Source organism: Rhinoraja longicauda, chromosome 2, assembly GCF_053455715.1.
Source record: "Rhinoraja longicauda isolate Sanriku21f chromosome 2, sRhiLon1.1, whole genome shotgun sequence".
In the NCBI taxonomy this organism is placed as follows: domain Eukaryota; kingdom Metazoa; phylum Chordata; class Chondrichthyes; order Rajiformes; family Arhynchobatidae; genus Rhinoraja; species Rhinoraja longicauda.
The window spans coordinates 42,153,848-42,172,096 of record NC_135954.1 but is presented as its reverse complement, the minus strand read 5'-3'; the positions used below and the strand labels follow the sequence as shown (position 1 = coordinate 42,172,096).

At 47.4% G+C, this 18,249-nt stretch overlaps 1 protein-coding gene across 1 annotated transcript in view; it reads right to left on the bottom strand.

Moving 5' to 3' along the window:
- LOC144604070 (serine/threonine-protein phosphatase 6 regulatory ankyrin repeat subunit A-like) overlaps positions 1-17,404 on the bottom strand; it is a 181,662-nt gene extending 164,258 nt beyond the window's left edge. Inside the window, exon 1 of the mRNA XM_078418157.1 lies at positions 17,201-17,404. Within this exon, the coding sequence (XP_078274283.1) occupies positions 17,201-17,227 (27 nt within the window). The 5' untranslated portion in view covers positions 17,228-17,404. The remainder of the gene's footprint in view (positions 1-17,200) is intronic.
- Positions 17,405-18,249: the final 845 nt, after the last annotated feature.

Genomic DNA, 18,249 nt, shown 5'->3' with positions numbered 1-18,249 from the left:
GAACGATGGACAGCATCTTCGGAGTGTTCACGGCGAGCCGCGCGGCTGGAGTGCTCCCTGCGAGCGGGGCCAAGCCCTTCAGTAGGACCGGTTCATCCACCGGGAACATTGAACCCGCCCAGTAGGCCCGGCTCGCCCATCGCAGATGTCAAACCCGCTTCGCAAGATCAAGGAGGGCCGTCGAGGAGCGAGGAGGGCCGGCGGAAGCTCCCGGCGAGCGCCGCAGTGCCATCCAAGAGAGGACCCAGCAGCGGGCGTCAAAGGATGGGCCTGTAGTGGGCGCCGTAGGTTTGACAAGTCCACAATGGGTGCCGGAGGTCGGATGGGCTCATGGTGGGTGCCCGAGGTCGAAGATGCGCCGCCAAGAACATAGAGGGCCCGGCATGGGCGCCGAGAAAACAAAGAGGGAATCAGCATGGGGGCCGCCGAGAATAAAGGGAACCGGCGTGGGGGAGGGGGGGCACCGAGGACGAAGAGAGACCATTGGGGGGACTACATTAAACACTGTGTAACTTTATCGGAGCCCAATACATGGCAAATCTGCACTTTGTGTGTAGCCTACAAAACAAAGTTCACTCTGACATGTCACATGTGATAATAAAGTATCAATCAACAAAGCTCAATTACATAACAGTATAACAGTATAACAGTATAACAGAGCTTTATTTGTCATTCGGTACCGAAGTACCGAACGAAACTACATAGCAGTCATAGAAAAAAAGAACACAAGACACATAGCCCCAACACAAACGTCCATCACAGTGACTCCAAACACCCCCTCACTGTGATGGAGGCAACAAAACTTCCACTCTCTTCCCCACGCCCACGGACAGACAGCTCGTCCCCGACCGACCCGCAGTCCCCGCAAGGGGATGGAAGTCCCCCCGGCCGAATCGCACCGGGCGCTGAAACGTCTCGCGGCCGAGCCGGGCGATGAAAGGCCCCGCGACCAAGCCTTGCGCAGCTAAGTCCCGTGGTCGAGCCGCACCAGCGATGTAAAGTCCCGCAGCCGAGCCGCACCGGGCGATGTTAAGTCCTGCAGCCGAGCCGCACCGGGCGATGTAAAGTCCCGCAGCCGAGCCGCACCGGGCGATGTAAAGTCCCGCAGCCGAGCCGCACCGGGCGATGTTAAGTCCCGCAGCCGAGCCGCACCAGCGATGAAAAGTCCCGTGGTCGAGCCGCACCAGCGATGTAAAGTCCCGCAGCCGAGCCGCACCGGGCGATGTTAAGTCCCGCGGCCGAGCTGCACCAGGCACTGTTAAGTCCAGCGGCCAAGCCGCACCGGGCGATGTAAAGTCCAGCGGCCGAGCCGCACCGGGCGATGTTAGGCCCCGCAGCCGAGCCGCACCCCGCGCCGTGAGGAAGAGAAAAGTTTCCCCCACCCCCCACACATACACAACCAAAAAAAATACAAAAACCATCCCAACACCGACACACAACAAAAAAAAAGGAAAAAAGACGAACAGACTGCTAGCGAGCCGCAGCCGTTAGGCGCCGCAACTTCCGCTTGCATGACACAATCGTTATATTTTGTTCTTATTGCACAAGACAAATCCAACCAGAAACCATTCACTTAGGGACTCTCGTATCAGTGCACACGACAAAACCAGTGCAGATCAAGGGATAAACACAAAGGTCAATAAAACGCAAAGAAATGCACCAGAGAATTTTCACTTGTGGTAATTATGGAGAAGTCGTAGTTCAAGTACAGCCATTGTCATGAAGAGTCCCTCAGATAGTAAAATAAATGAAAACTTAAATTTTATATCATAAATGGAAATCTGAATCAGACATGGTTAATAAAAATTGGCTAATATTACATTAACCTAAAATTAACTGTGCAAATGTTCAAACTATTAAACTATTGTTCAAACTATTAAAATGTATTAATCCATATAAATCGACTATAATCAAAGTTTGCCATTCTTCTTGATGAACTTCAGACAGCAAAGGCTCAGCAATTGGTATTTGACAGCAGCCATGACAAGGAACACAGAAAAGTACAGTACAGGAACACGCCCCTCAGCCCAGAATATAAGTGTCGAACATGATGCCAAGATAAACTAATCTTATTTGCCTGCATATGATCCATATCACTCTATTCTTTCCATATTCATGTGCCTATCTAAAAGCCTCTTCAGCACCACTATCGTATCTGCCACCACCACCATTAAGATCAATCGTATTCTTTCCCATTTTACCATCATAATATTTGCAATCATTGCACTGCAAAATGACTTCTAACCAAGGACATATGCTATATAATGTAAAAATATATAAAATAGTCAGTGACTTCCTGCAGCTCTGCAGGGTGCACTGCTTTGCAAAATTTTCAGTGTATTCTTCAGAGCTGCAGAAGAAAACTTTCTGTACTGAAAAACTAATAATGACATTTTGCAAGTTTTTAATATTGTACCAAACCCAACAGTCTAATCTCTCCAACGTTGAAAAGTAAAATCTAGGTGCATTTCCACAGAAAATATCAACATTTAATAGATTGTTTAAAAAGTTGAAATATCTAACTTTTATTTAAATCTCATGTGTATGTTCCGAACTTTTATTTTACACAAAGAAATGTTTTTAAGTTGAAAATTGCACTGGAGTTCCTGATTCTGAGAAAAATATTTTGGTCTGCCATGAGCTTCAGCTCCAATGATGGCATCACTACAGCAAGATGTCAGAAATCTCTCAAAACTGGTAGCTAACAGCAAATGATTTTGGAGAAATGAAAACCCTTTCCTGAGGTTGATATACATTTGTAGACATTTTACTTCAAGGTGACATTGAAGAATTGTGTCTGTGCCTCTGACTGAAAACCCAAACACAATGCAAGGGAGTCTGAGCTTTTTCTTTTCCCCTCTGCAGGCTGAAGACAAATCAGAAAAATGTTGACTGAGAAATGTTGGCCACGAGTCGTGCTATCATAATTTTTTTTAATGGTAAACAAAGGATTAGCAGGTCACTGAAGCCTCTTGGCAGGCAACTACAAGGAATAAATGTGACTTATGAAAAGAATTATAGATCCACATTCTCATAACTAGAGACACGATAGCTTGACCTTCAACACCATTATTCCAACCAAACTCATCTCCAAACCCCTGAGCCAATGACTGACAATACTCCCCCCCCCCCCCCCCCCCCCCCCCCTGCAACTTGATCCTTGATTCCTGACTCATAGACAGCAATCAGAAAGGATAGGCAAAAACAAAAACATCCTCGATGATAATTCTCGACACAGGTGTTCTCAGCCCTTTACTATACTCGTTATACACTAATGACTGCTCAAAAAATTCTGAACTGACCCCATTAAAAAATTTACAGATAACACCACCATTATGGGCTAGATCTCAATAACGAGACAGAATATAGGAAAGAGATTAAGACCTTTGGAGCAGTGTCAAGACAAGAACCTCTCCCTCAATCAAACACTCTCCCACCCCCCTCCTCCACTAAAGGTTGGTTAACCAGTTCCACAGTGCGCAAAAATGTATCAATCTTGGGATCACACCATCCCAAGCCAACAATCAGCCTATTAGGCAACCTCCTTGCCCTAACCATTTGTGGCCAGCCTCGTCCTGTTTTTTTCTGGCTTCCATTTACTTCCCCCTCCCTCCCTGGAAGGGCAACCCCAAGAGATTTTATGAATACATAAGGGAGAAATGTGTAACTGGAAAGAGAGTGGGACCCCTCAGGAATCAAAGTGGTCACCTCTGTATGGAGCCACAGGAGATGAGCAAGGTCCTCAATGAGTATTTCTTCTCTGTATTTACCAAGGAGAAAGACAGGAGAACGGAGAAACTTGGGGCAGTCAATAGAAGTGTCTTGAGAGCAGTCAGTGTTATGGTTGAAGAGGTGCTGAAGGTACTATCGTGTATGAAGGTAGACAAATCTCCAGGGCCTGATCAGATATATCCAGGGACATTGTGGGAAACCAGAGAGGAAATTGCAGGAGGCCTGGTTGAATTTTACAAGTCGTCTTTAAATCCAGGAGAGGTGCCAGAAGACTGGAGGTTGGCAAATGTTGTGCCTCTATTCAAGAAGGGCTGCAGGGAAAATGCTGGGAACTATATGCCAGTGAGCTTAACATTTGTAGTTGGAAAGTTACTAGAGAGTATTCTGAAGGATAGGATATACAGGCATTTAGACAGATAAGGGCTGATTATGGATAGTCATCATGGGTTTGTAAGTGGGAAGTCGCGTGTTAAACATCTGATTGAGTTTTTTGAAGATATGGCCAAAAAAGCCGATGAGGGCAGAGCTGCAGATAGAGAATAGGAAAGAACTGCCTGCAGATGCTGGTTTAAATCAAAGGTAGACACAAAAGGGTCTCGACCCGAAAAGTCACCCATTCCTCTCTCCCGAGATGCTGCCCGTCCCACTGTAGATATAGTATATACTAGACCAAGTGGACCCGTTGGGCGCAAACCTCTGCTGCATTGGTGCAGCACCCTCCCCTCCCCCACCCCCACCTTCTCCCTGCTCCTTCCTCACCCCCCCCACTCCCTCCTCCCCCCTCCTCCCTTCCCCCCCCTCCCTCTCCTCCCTTCCCCCCTCCGCCCTCCCCCCTCACTCCCCCTTATCCTCCCTCCTGCCCCCCCTAGGAGATAGATTTAAACTTTAAAATGTGAATAACTTAAAAAATATAACACCGATTTCAATGAAACTTCCATTAGCACCAAAGGGACGATGGCGAGTAAGGTGGGCCTAAAATTGTCACGCTATCATCTACCGTTTTGGCTGTAGTTCAGGAGCAGACAAACGAGGATAGATAGATGGATAGATAGATATCAGCAAAGCATTCAACAAGGTTCCACATGGTAGGCTGCTCTGGAAGGTTAGATCATATGGTATCCAAGGAGGGATAGCAGAATGGATAGAAAATTGGCTTCATGGAAGGAAGCAGAGGATGATGGTGGAAGGTTGCTTCTCAGACTGAAGGCATGTGACTAGTGGTGTGCGTCAGGGTTCGGTGCTAGCTCGTTACAGCCCGTTACTGTTTGTCATCTATATCAATGATTTGGATGAGAACAAACACGGCAAGGTTAGCAGATGATACAAAAGTGGATGATTTTGCAGATAGTGGAGATGGTTGTGAAAAATTGCAGCAGGGTGTTGATTGATTGGCTAGGTGGGCTGAGGAATAACTGATGGAATTTAATAGAGAAATGAGGTGTTGCATTTTGGGAAGTCTAATATGGGCAGGACCTGCACAGTGAATGGTCGGGCTCTGGGGAGTGTTGCAGAGCAGAGTGCAGGTGCATAGTTCCTTGAAGGTGGAGTCGCAGATAGCCAAAATGACGTTTGGCACCTTGGCCTTCATCAGTCAGAGTATTGAGTATAGAAGTTGGGAGGTCATGTTGCAGTTGTATAAGACGTTGGCGAAGCCACATTTAGAGTATTGTGTTCAGTTCTGGGCACCATTTAAAAAAAAAAATCAAAATAGACTTTATTCCAGAAATAAATATATACAATACATGATCCTTACAAAACTCTATCCAACATTCTCGGAGGCTATACATACATTCAATACTGTTTACACAAATTACACAATTTTACCCCATACCCTAGCCACTCATGTGGACCACTAGCGTGGAATCCCTTCCTTTATTTTGAGGGGCGTCTCCACAACACCCTGCCCCCCATGTCCAGCAGCGGAAGGACCCTAGACTGTGGTCCTCCCTCACAGAGCTTCAGTGCGTCCCTCAGCACGTACTCCTGCAGTCTGCAGCGGGCCATGCTGGGAGGTCAACAAAGCTCTGGCAGACCAAAGAGCGTTGATGACCATCCAACAGAACTTGATGTCAGTCTCTGAATGCATCCCTGGGAACAGTCCGTAAATCAGAGTCGTCTGTGACGGAGCTGTTCGGAATAAATCGTGACAGGGACCCTTGCAAACCTCTCCAGACTCACTTTGCAATTCCACACTCTGCAGACCAGGTGAACTGCGACTGGGACCCGCCTGCAGGGTCGCTGAAGGCGTCGTGCAGCTTCTCGTTCCATAAGGTTCACAGGGGGAGCTCTGTGATCAACAGCCTTGGGGAGGAGGACGGCTCGGTAACATCCTTGCAGATGGACGTGCTGAGGATCTGCAGATCCTTTTATACGGGTTTGTCCGACAGAAAGGCCACAGACAGCACCGCCTCCCAGAACTTCCTGTCCTCTATCAAGGCGGTCTTGGAGGACAGCAAGCGGGAGAGTCTGGACCAACCGCTGACCCTAGAGGAGTTGACTGGCTCCATCCATTCATTTGACTCGCGGAAGCGATGGTTGACCGGCTGAGTTGTATTCGGCTCGTGAGCACGTCTCATCCTGCTCCATGTGGCGAACCCTGGATCGGAAGATGATCTTGGAGGATTCAGAGGTAAAGAGCCGAGGTTGCCGGCCCTTCAACTCTCTAAGTTCCTCCCTCGCATCCACCTCTCTTGACTGCAGAAGGAGCAGTTGCTGCAAATCTGGCTGTAGTTGACACAATTCTCTCTGACAGTCTTGCTCTCTGAACCCTTTTGGAGATGAAGAACCTCTTGATGTTCTCCTTGGTTGCTTCCCACCAGTGTGTCGGGGAGTCAAAGAGGGGCCTCACAGTTCTCCAACATGCGTAGTCCCTCTGTAGCTCCTCAATTTTCTTTGGGGTCAACAGCTTCACATTTAACTTCCACGTCCATCTGCCTGCCTTCCGGTTCTCCTGTCGGTGACAGGAAGCCTGAAGGAGGCACTGGTCAGAGGAGTGGTCAGGGCATGACATCGGTGTGTCTGACCATGACAGCCTTCGACGTAAGGTGGAAGTCTATCCGGGACCGGGCTGAACCGTCTGGTCTCGACCAGGTGAACCGTGACTGGGACCCACTTGCAGGGTCGCTGAAGGCGTCGCGCAGCTTTGCGCCTTTGACCGTCTCCATCAGGAGCTTCGAGGTGCTGTCCAGTTTGTTGTCAGCACTGCCGGATTGTCCAGCCGCATTGATGATGCAGTTGAAGTCACCAGCCAGAATGAGCAGCCAGAATGTGGCCAGCAGCTGTGGGAGCTGCTGGAGAACGACCAGCCGCTCGCTCTGCATGGGTGAGGCGTACACATTAATCAGCAGGGGGGGAGGGCTTCCAGTACATTACATCCACCACCAGAAGATTCCCCCCAACCACCTCCATCTGGGCACCATATTATAGGAAAGATGCTGTCAAGCTGGAAAGGGTACAGAGAAGATCTACAAGGTTGTTGCCAGGGCTAGAGGGTCTGAGCTATAGGAAGAGGTTGAGTAGGCTGGGACTCTATTCTTTGGAGCGCAGAAGGATGAGGGGCGATCTTAGTGAGATTTATAAAACCGCGAGAGGAATAAATCAGGTAGATGCACAGAGTCTCTTGCCCAGAGTAGGTGAATCGAGGACCAGATGTGAAGGTGAAAAGGTTTGATAGGAATCTGAGGGGTAGCTTTTTCGCATAAAGGGTGGTGGGTGAATGGAACAAGCTGCCAGAGGGGTTAATTGAGGCAGGGACTATCCCAATATTTAAGAAACAGTTAGACAGGTATATGGATAGGACAGGTTTGGAGGGATATGGAGGAAACGGGGGCAGGTGAGACCCGTGTTGCTGGGACATTGTTGGCCGGTGTGGGCATGTTGGGTCGAAGGGCCTGTTTCCATGCTGTATCACTCTATGGCTCTTACAATCTGCCTGAAGAAGGGTTTCCTATCCATTTTCTCCAGAGATGCTGTCTGATCCGCAAGTTACACCAACACATTGTGTCAACCTCCTCCTCAAAGTCAACAAAGCAAAGGAGCTGTTCATCGACTTCAGGAGGCAGTGTGGGGTACACACCTCAGTTTATATAAACATAGAAAATGGGTGCAGGAGGAGCCCATTCGGCCCTTCGAGCCAGCACCGCCATTCATTGTGATCATGGCTGAACTTGTGCCCAACTTCTCCCCATATCCCTTGATTCCACTAGCCCCTAGAGCTCTTAAATCCATCCAGTGATTTGGCCTCCACTGCCCTCTGTGGCAGAGAATTCCACAAATTCACAACTCTCTGGGTGAAAAAGTTCCTTCTCACCTCAGTTTTAAATGGCCTCCCCTTTATACTAAGACTGTGGCCCCTGGTTCTGGACTCCCCCAACATTGGGAACATTTTTCCTGCATCTAGCTTGTCCAGTCGTTTTATAACTTTATATGTCTCCCCTCTCATCCTTCTAAACTCCAGTGAATACAAGCCTAGTCTTTTCAATCTTTCCTCATATGACAGTCCCGCCATCCCAGGGATCAATCTCGTGAACCTACGCTGCACTGCCTCAATTGCAAGGATGTCCTTCCTCAAATTAGGAGACCAAAACTGTACACAATACTCCAGATGTGGTCTCACCAGGCCCCTATACAACTGCAGAAGAACCTCTTTACTCCTCGACTGCAATCCTCTCATTATGAAGGTTTAGTTTAGTTTATTTTATTATTAAAACTACTAAAATAGTTTAGTTTATGTATCAGCACAGTGAAAAGCTTTCGTTTGCAAGCTATTCAGTCAAAGAGACTATACATAAGTACAACCAAGCCGACCACAGTGCACAGATAAAGGATAAAGGGTACAACATTTAGTACAAACCATGGTGCTGTAAAGGCTATTGTCGAGAGTGTCAAGTTCTTGGTATAAATATCACTAACACTTGTCCTGGTCCAAGCAGCTTGACTCTACAGCAAAGAACACACAGCAACACCTCCACTTCCTCAGATGACGAAGGACATTCAGTATGCCAACAAATAATGTTGTAAACTTCTACAGGTGTATGATAGAGAGCATATTGACTGGTTGCATCACAGCCTGGTTCAGCAACTCGAACACCCGGAAACCAAGGTGATTACAAAGAATAGTGGACACTGCCAGTCCACCATGGCCTGACATCCTCACCAAAGAGGATGTCAGTACCTGTGATGGGTAAAAGGCAGCCAGTATCATTAAATGCCCAAACCACCCTGGCCATGCTCTCATTTCACTCCTACGATTGGGAAGGTAGTATGTGTTTGAAAAAGATGACCACCAGGTTCAAGAATAACCTCTTCCTAACATCAGACTGTTGAACATTGCACACTAACTTCAACTGTGAACTATGGACTGTTTTTTGCAGTAGTATTGGGTTTATTAATTTATTATCTTTTTGTATTGTGTTTACAGGCCTACTATCTGCTGCAAGTAAGAATTTCATTGTTCTGTTTATCAGGACATAAGACAATTAAACACTCTAGACTCTTGATTTTCCGGCACATCCCCAACGGCTCTTACTAATCACGAAAGATACACCATATAAGGCATCCTATCCGGATGTGTCACAACTTGTTATTACAACTGTGGCCCAGGATTACAAGAAGATGCAGATAGTTACAAACACAGCCCCCCCCCCCCTCAATAGTCGCCATCGATTCCAACTACTTTTCATGTTGCCTCAGGAAAGCAGCCAACATAATCAAGGACCATTTCTACTCCAGGCATTCCCCCTTTTCTTTTCTCCTCTTCCAGCAGGCAGAAGATAGAAATGCTTGTGAGAATGTGCCACCACATTCAGGAACAGCTTCTTCCCCGCTGTTTTCAGACTCTTGATGCACCTCTCATTTGCAAATCTTCTAATCTACCCAATTGTGGCCTTTTGTATCTTCACTTTCTTTGTAGCTGCAAAACCATGTTCGTCATTTTATTTATTTTCTCTTTTGCATCTAAAGCAAGTTTTTTTTTGTTGCTGTATCCCAGTACACCTGACAATAAAAGACCACTGCCAATGCTTATTAAAAGGTGTTCAAATTAAACCAAGGGATTAATCGTAGAGCAGAGATGTACAAGCCAGTAACAGCACCAGGCATACCTAAAAATAAGGTGTGAACATGGCAAAATCACAATGCAGGAGTACAAAATGTTAAACGTCAAAACCCACACACAATACACAGAATGAAGCAATCCCACAACTAACAGATGAAAACAAAACTTAACAGTCCTGCCACATCTTGACAAAACTGAATGTGGGCAACAAGTACATGGTAAGAGGTGGCTCCAAGAATATTTGTGAACCCAGCATGCGAGCATCAAAGAAAAGACTAAAGTAGTTGTGAATCATATCCCACCACCTAGAATCACTGCAATGTCTGCAGTTATTCATCAGGAATACTCCAGTAGCATCTCCCAAACGTGTCTCCTCCAGCACAAAGGACAACAGCCAAATGAGAACATTACATCCTACAAATTCTCCACAAAGTCACACGTAACCCTGAGTTGGAAAATGGTATCAGTTCCTCATTGTCGCTCGACCTAAACCATGGTTCTCTTTCTAAAAGGCTGTAAAAGTACCTCAACCAGAAAAACTGAAATGGTTAACCACTTTTATAGACAATAGACAATAGGTGCAAGAGTAGGCCATTTGCCCCTTCGAGCCAGCACCACCATTCAATGTGATCATGGCTGATCATTCTCAATCAGTACCCCGTTCCTGTCTTCTCCCCACACCCCTTGACTCCGGTATCCTTAAAAGAGCTCTATCTAGCTCTCTCTTGAATGCATTCAGAGAATTGGCCTCCACTGCCTTCTGAGGCAGAGAATTCCACAGATTTATAACTCTGACTGAAAAAGTTTTCCCTCATCTCCATTCTAAATGGCCTACCCCTTGTTCTTAAACTGTGGCCCCTGGTTCTGTACTCCTCCAACATTGGGAACATGTTTCCTGCCTCTAACATGTCCAACCCCTTAATAATCTTATATGTTTCGATAAGATCCCCTCTCATCCTTCTAAATTCCAGTGCATACAAGCCTAGTCGCTCCAGTCTTTCAACATATGACAGTCCCGCCATTCCGGGAATTAACCTAGTAAACCTATGCTGCACGCCCTCAAAGCAAGAAATTCCTTCCTCAAATTTGGAGACCAAAACTGCGCACAGTACTCCAGGTGCGGTCTCACTAGGGCCCTGTACAACTGCAGAAGGACCTCTTTGCTCCTATACTCAACTCCTCTTGTTATGAAGGCCAACATTCCATTGGCTTTCTTCACTGCCTGCTGTACCTGAATGCTTCCTTTCAGTGACTGATGCACTAGGACACCCAGGTCTCGTTGTACGTCCCCTTTTCCTAACTTGACACCATTCAGAAAATAATCTGCCTCCTATTCTTACCACCAAAGTGGATAACCTCACACTTTTCCACATTAAACTGCATCTGCCATGCATCCGCCCACTCACACAACCTGTCCAATTCACCCTGTAACCTCATAGCATCTTCCTCACAGTTCATACTACCACCCAGCTTTGTATCATCTGCAAATTTGCTAATGGTACTTTTAATCCCTTCATCCAAGTCATTAATGTATATTGTAAATAGCTGTGGTCCCAGCACCGAGCCTTGCGGTACCCCACTGGTCACTGCCTGCCATTCTGAAAGGGACCCATTTATCCCCACTCTTTGCTTTCTGTCTGTCAACCAATTTTCTATCCATGTCAGTACCCTTCCCCCAATACCATGTGCTCTAATTTTGCCCACTAATCTCCTATTTGGGACCTTGTCAAAGGCTTTCTGAAAGTCGATGTGCACCACATCCACCGGCTCTCCCCTGTCAATTTTCCTAGTTACATCCTCAAAAAATTCCAGAAGATTAGTCAAGCATGATTTCTCCATCATAAATCCATGCTGACTCGGAACAATCCTGTTACTGCTATCCAAATGCTCCGCAATTTTGTCTTTTATAACTGACTCCAGCATCTTCCCCACTACTGATGTCAGACTAAGTGGTCTATAATTTCCCATTTTCTCTCTCCCTCCTTTCTTAAAAAGTGGGATAACATTAGCTACCCTCCAATCCACAGGAACTGATCCTGAATCTATAGAACATTGGAAAATGATTACCAATGCATCCGCAATTTCTCGAGCCACCTCCTTAAGTACCCTGGGATGCAGACCATCAGGCCCTGGGGATTTATCAGCCTTCAGTCCCATCAGTCTACCCAACACCATTTCCTGCCTAATGTGGATTTCCTTCAGTTCCTCCGTCACCCTAGGATCTCTTGCCACTAGAACATCTGGGAGATTGTTTGTATCTTCCTTAGTGAAGACAGATCCAAAGTACCGGTTCAACTCGTCTGCCATTTCCTTGTTCCCCATAATAAATTCCCCTGCTTCTGTCTTCAAGGGACCCACATTTGCCTTGACTATTTTTTTCCTCTTCGCATACCTAAAAAAGCTTTTACTATCCTCCTTTATATTATTGGCTAGCTTACCCTCGAACCACATCTTTTCTCCCTGTATTGCCTTTTTAGTTATCTTCTGTTGCTCTTAAAGTCCCAATCCTCTGGCTTCCCACTCTTCATTGCTATGTTATACGTCTTCTCTTTTATTTTTATGCTGTACTTGACTTCCCTTGTCAGCCACGGATGCCTCTTACTCCCCTTAGAATCTTTCCTCCTCTTTGGGAGAAATTGATCCTGCAACTTCTGCATTATTCCCAGGAATACCTGCCATTGCTGTTCCACCGTCTTCCCTGCTAGGGCCTCCTTCCAGTCAAATCTGGCCAGCTCCTGCCTCTGTAATCCCCTTTGCTATACTGTAATACTGACACTTCCCTTCTCCCTCTCAATTTGTAGAGTAAAACTTATCATATTGTGATCACTGCCTCCGAATGACTCTTTTACCTCGAGTCCCCTTATCAGATCAGGTTCATTACACAACACTAAATCCAGAATTGTCTTCTCCCTGGTAAGCTCCAGTACAAGCTAGGGAACATGAGATGAACAAAGGGGAACAGGGAGAACATGACCTTGTTAGGAATGCCCTAATCATGGAAATAACGATACTGCTGATTAAGTTTTATATCAACAACTTTAAATTATAGCATGTGGCAGTATACCAAACAGGATGTTCGGCCCACAATGAAACAGCCCAATTTACAAAGATGCTTCATCAGAGCATATTAAGACAAAGATAAAAACAGAAAATGCTGCAAGTACTCAGATCAGGTGGCATCAATGGAGGCAGTCTATATTTCAGATTGAATACGTTTCAACTCATAAATATTTCTGGCATCTACAGTATTTTGCTTTTTCATTATAAAACAAAAGAAAATATGATTAAGAAACTGAAGGCTTCATAGATTGGAGTTAGAATGAAGTGGCCCACCACACCTGGCTCTGAGGCACAGTGGGGTAGAGTGACGTCAGACAAGGCTACAGTGATAGGAGATTTTTTTCGTTTGGAAGGACAGACTAAAGATTCTGCAGCAACAAACAGGACTCTAGGATGGTGTGTTGCCTCCCTGGTGCTAGGGTCCATGATTTCTTGGGGTGCCAGTAAGGATAGGAATAGGAAGATAGCTCAGATGAATGTGTGATTAGTTGAGGGGATTCAGATTTTGGGATCACTGGGATCTTTTCTGCGACAGAGGTGACTGTATAAGTAGGCCGGGAAGCACCTGAACTGCAGGGGGACCAATTTCCTGGCCTGCAAGTTAGCTCATACGATAGGTTTCATTTAAATTGGCAAAGGAAATGTGATAAAATGAAGTAGTGAGGCAAGTGGGTGGCTAGAAGTCTATACAGAAGGCATTGACAGTAAATTCAGTAGACAGGATAGGCAGGAGCACAGCAAAGAGCGAGGAAAGACGGTTGGATTAAAATGTATTTATTTCAAAGCTAGAGGTCTGACAGGCAACACGGATGAATTAAGGGTGTGGATAGGAATATGATTGAAACATTATAACCATACAGAAACGTGGCTAAGGGAGGGACAGGACTATAAACGCATTGTTCCAGGGTACAGGTGCAACAAGAATGATAAGGTAAAGGTACGAGAGGAGGCATTTCTTTATTGATTACGGAAAACATTGTTGCTGTAGTCTGAGATTATATTACTTTCATGAGGCTATATGGGTGGAGCCAAGAAATAAAAAGAGGGTGAAAACCTCGTTGGGATTGTACTGAAGGCCCCTAAATAGTCAAGGGGATTAAGAGGAACAAATATTCCAAGAGAATGCAGGCAGCTGCAAAACCAATAGGATTGCATTGTAGGGGATTTAAAATTTCCCAATATGGACTGCGACTGCCAAAGGCTTAGATAGGGTACAATGCATGTTCAAGAAAAATTCCTTGGGCAAGACGAAGAGGACCCTATATGGGAAAGGATAACGCTTAGGTAATTGGGCAGAGCAAGTGACTAAAGTGTCAGTGGGTGAGCATTTTGGTTCTAGCAGTTGGTACTACAGTTCCATTAGCTTTAAAATAGTCATGCATAAGGACAGGGGCAGCCCTCAAGCTAAAGTTCTAAATTGGGGCAAGGCAACCTTTGATGGTATTAGACAGGAACTGACAAAAGTTGATCGGAGTGGGCTGTTTGCGGGCAAAAGATAATCAGAGTGGGCTTTTTTGGGGGCAAAAGAATGTCCAGAAAATGAGATGGTGTAGGAAGGAACTGCAGATGCTGGATTACACTGGATTGACACAAAATGCTGGAGTAACTCAGCGGGACAGGCAGCATCTATGCATAGAAGGACTGGGTGAAGTTTCGGGTCGATACCCTTCTTCAGTCCAGAAAGTGGGATGTGTTTGAAAGTGTGATGGTGAGAGTTCAAGGTACGCATGTTCCTTTTAGAGTGCAGGGCAAGGCAGGCGGGAATGACCCTCTGAGGAGAGAAATTGAGGCCACGGTCATGAAAAAGGAGGCGTAGGTCAGACATAATCAGCTGTTCATTTTGAAAGATAAGGTTTGATTAGGGATAGTCAGCATTGTTGTATGGTGCGAGATCACATCTCATGAATTTGATTTGAGTTTTTTGAATAAGTCACCAAGAAGGTAGAGGAGCAGAGGGCCATAGTTGTAGTCCATACAGACTTCAGCAAAGACTTTCTTAAGGTTCCACATGTTAGGCTGCTCTGGAAGGTTAGAATGCATGGAATTCAGGGAGAACTAGCTAACCTGATATAGAATTAGTATGATGGTAGGAAACAGGGTGGTGGTAGAAGGTTGCTTTTTGGACTGGAGGCATGTGACTAGTGGTGTGCCTCAGGGATAAATGCTGCATCCATTGTTATTTGCCATCCAGATGAATGATTTGGATAAGAATGCACATGGCATGATTGGGAAGTTTGCAAATAACACCAAAATATGCAGCATCATAAACAGTAAAGATAGTGGTCCAGAATTACAGCAGGATGTTGATCGGCAGAGCAAGTGAACAGGGGGATCGAGGAGTGCAAGTTCATAGTTCCTTGAAAGCAGCATTGCAGGTGGAAGGGGAAGTGAAGACGACTTTTGACACATTGTCTTTCATCAGAAAAGGAAATGAGTATAGAAGTTGGGACATTACGTTACAGTCATACAAGACGTTGCAAGGCTACACTTGGAGTATTGTGTTCAGCTTTGGACACTCTACAAAAGGAAAGATGCCATTAAGCTGGAAAGAATGCAAGGAAGATTTACGAGGAAGGTGGCAGGGCTCAAGTGCATGAGTTAAAGGAAGATACTGGACAGTCTAGGACTTAGTTCCTTGGAAATCAGGGTGATGAGGGGTGAAGGGCAGGGTTTTTTTTAGTCAGTGGATTTGTAGTAGATGTCAGTCACTAGTCTGTCTCCTGTGATGGAGATGGTGAGATCCAGAAACAGTAGGGAGATGTCGGAGATGGTCCATTTTTTAAATTATTTTTTTTGGTTAATAAAATCATGAGACTAGATATTGTGATTGCCATCTTTTTCCAGGGGGTGGGGAAATCAAGAACTAAAGGGCATTGGTTTAAGGGTAAAGATTTACTAGAAATCTCTGGAGAAATGTTTCAAGGGGGTGGTGGGATAGGAAAGATTTAGGAGTTTTAGTGCCAGGGGTGAGAAAATTGAGCTAGCTTGGATGGGATATTTTGGTAATTTGTCCAGTTGGGCCAAAGAGCCTCTTGATGTATATAATTCAGGAAATGTGCCAGTGAAGCAAAAATTGGTAACACCATTATCCAACTGAAATGACGAAGGCTGCCAAAGAGAAATTATAAGGAAGAATGATAAAGCCTGAGCGACATAGAGATAACGGCATAGGAGTAGGAAGTGAAGCAAAAACGGAATGCATTTGGAATGAATCACGTGATCGTATTCGTATTCAATTGAACAAAGGTGGAGGGGTGTTGGAGGAGAACAAGGATAATTGTCACTAACGTAAGTAACTTTGACAAGAGATGGTCTGAAAATGTGACAAAATTGGAGTCTCAATTGTAAGGTTTCAAGTAATGTGTTCCATGAAGGACAATTGTGAAATCGTCATTAAGGCATAAATTAGATCGGGGATAGAAAGGGAGATCGTTTGCTTATCTTTTTTTTTTTTGAGGAAAAAAGTGATAAGAAAATCGGGATTATACACAAGTAAAATAATTGGCAATATCTGTCATACAGAAAGATCAAACTTGTTGGAAGATATCCCTCAACTAACACATCATTTATCACGCACCCGCTTGTCTGTTACCTTTATTTGTATAAGGGGACATACGTACAGATTATTAAAGAGCAGATCACGATCAATCTATGACCGTAAACAACATGCCGAACGAACCACGTTTTCATTCAATTTAGTTTGGCAAGACGGAATCGCCACTATTTTAGATGAAGACAACGGACAGGCAAACTCGTCGCAGACCTCTTGCACATCAGCAGCAAAGGGCAGCGTAGTTCCTCGTCCACCACTTGCTGCAGCCTCTGCACTCTCTGGAAGAAACACCTCGCTCAAACCCAGGACACAACATGTGCACAAAGTGTCGAGTCGGGCAGGGATTGGGTGACAAAAGCCCGAGCGAAGCGTCCGTGGCGACCCGCCGCCAGACACACCCACCGGTCACCCAGCTCCCCAAATACACACATCTCCCCAGGACACTTCCCACCCACCGGTCTGTAGAGGGCTCGGAGGCCGTGTTCAGGTGAGCTGCGGAGGAGGAAGCGGGGCACTCGCCGAGCAACGCCGGAGTCAAGGTGAATCATCACCTCAGCCGGGATGAGCCTAATCCCGGTGTAGTGGGAGGGACGGGACGGGAGGAGAGCCCGCCCCGGTCCCGGCGGAGCTGCCCGCCCCGGCTCACTGACACTGGCCGTTCGTTGACTCTCCCTCCTCCCCGCACTCTGGCCTCGGTCACCGGTTGCCAGCCTGGCCAGGCCTGGGCCGGGCCGGGACCCCAGGCCCCAGCAGCGGCCCTGCCGCCAGCAGCAAGGTGCGCGGAGCGGCTTGAGGCTCACCTGGTCTCGGAGCTTGAGGAACACCATAGCCCCGGCGGGGCGAGGGCAGGAGCAGGGCAGGGCGGCGGCCGGGCGGACTGGCGTGTGGGCCTCGGGTGGAAGCCGCTGTCGATTCCTCGCCGAGCCCGAGGATCCAACCGCCAGTGAAACTCACAACATTACCGCCAGCTGCACCGCGCAACAAACCGCACCACCATTGGCCGCCGTCGCCCGGGATGCGCCAGCACCGCCCTCGCCAATTGGACGCGAGGTCAGGACTGGCGGCGACCTTTCACCCGGCCCTCCCCCGCGAGGGAGGCGGAGGATTCAGGGACAGATACAGCGGGGCCGCGCGGCACAGATACAGGGGGTAGCCGCGGCACAAAGCGGGGCAGATACGGAGGGTAGCCGCGGCACAAATACAGGGGGCCGCCGCGGCACAAAGCGGGGCAGATACGGAGGGTAGCCGCGGCACAAAGCGGGGCAGATACGGAGGGTAGCAGCGGCACAAATACAGGGGGCCGCCGCGGCGGCACAAAGCGGGGCAGATACGGAGGGTAGCCGCGGCACAAAGTGGGGCAGATACAGGGGGCCGCGCGGCACAAATACAGGGAGCAGTACGGCAGATACAGGGGGCAGCCGCGGCACAAATACAAGGGGCAGCCGCGGCACAAATACAGGGGGCAGCGCGGCAGATACGGGCAGTCACGGCACAAAGCAGGGCAGATACAGAGAGCAGCGCGGCACAAAGCGGGGCAGATACAGAGGGCAGCCGCGGCAGATACAGAGAGCAGCGCGGCACAAAGTGGGGCAGACACGGGGCAGTGCGGCAGATACGGAGGGCAGCCGCGGCACAAAGCGGGGCAGATGCAGAGCAGCGAGGCACAAAGTGGGGCAGATACAGAGGGCAGCGGGGCAGATACGGAGGGCAGCCGCGGCACAAAGCGGGGCAGATACAGGGGGCAGCCGCGGCAGATACAGAGAGCAGCGCGGCACAAAGCGGGGCAGATACAGGGGGCAGCGGTGCAGACACTGATGGCAGCCGTGGCACCAAGCGGCGCAGATATGGA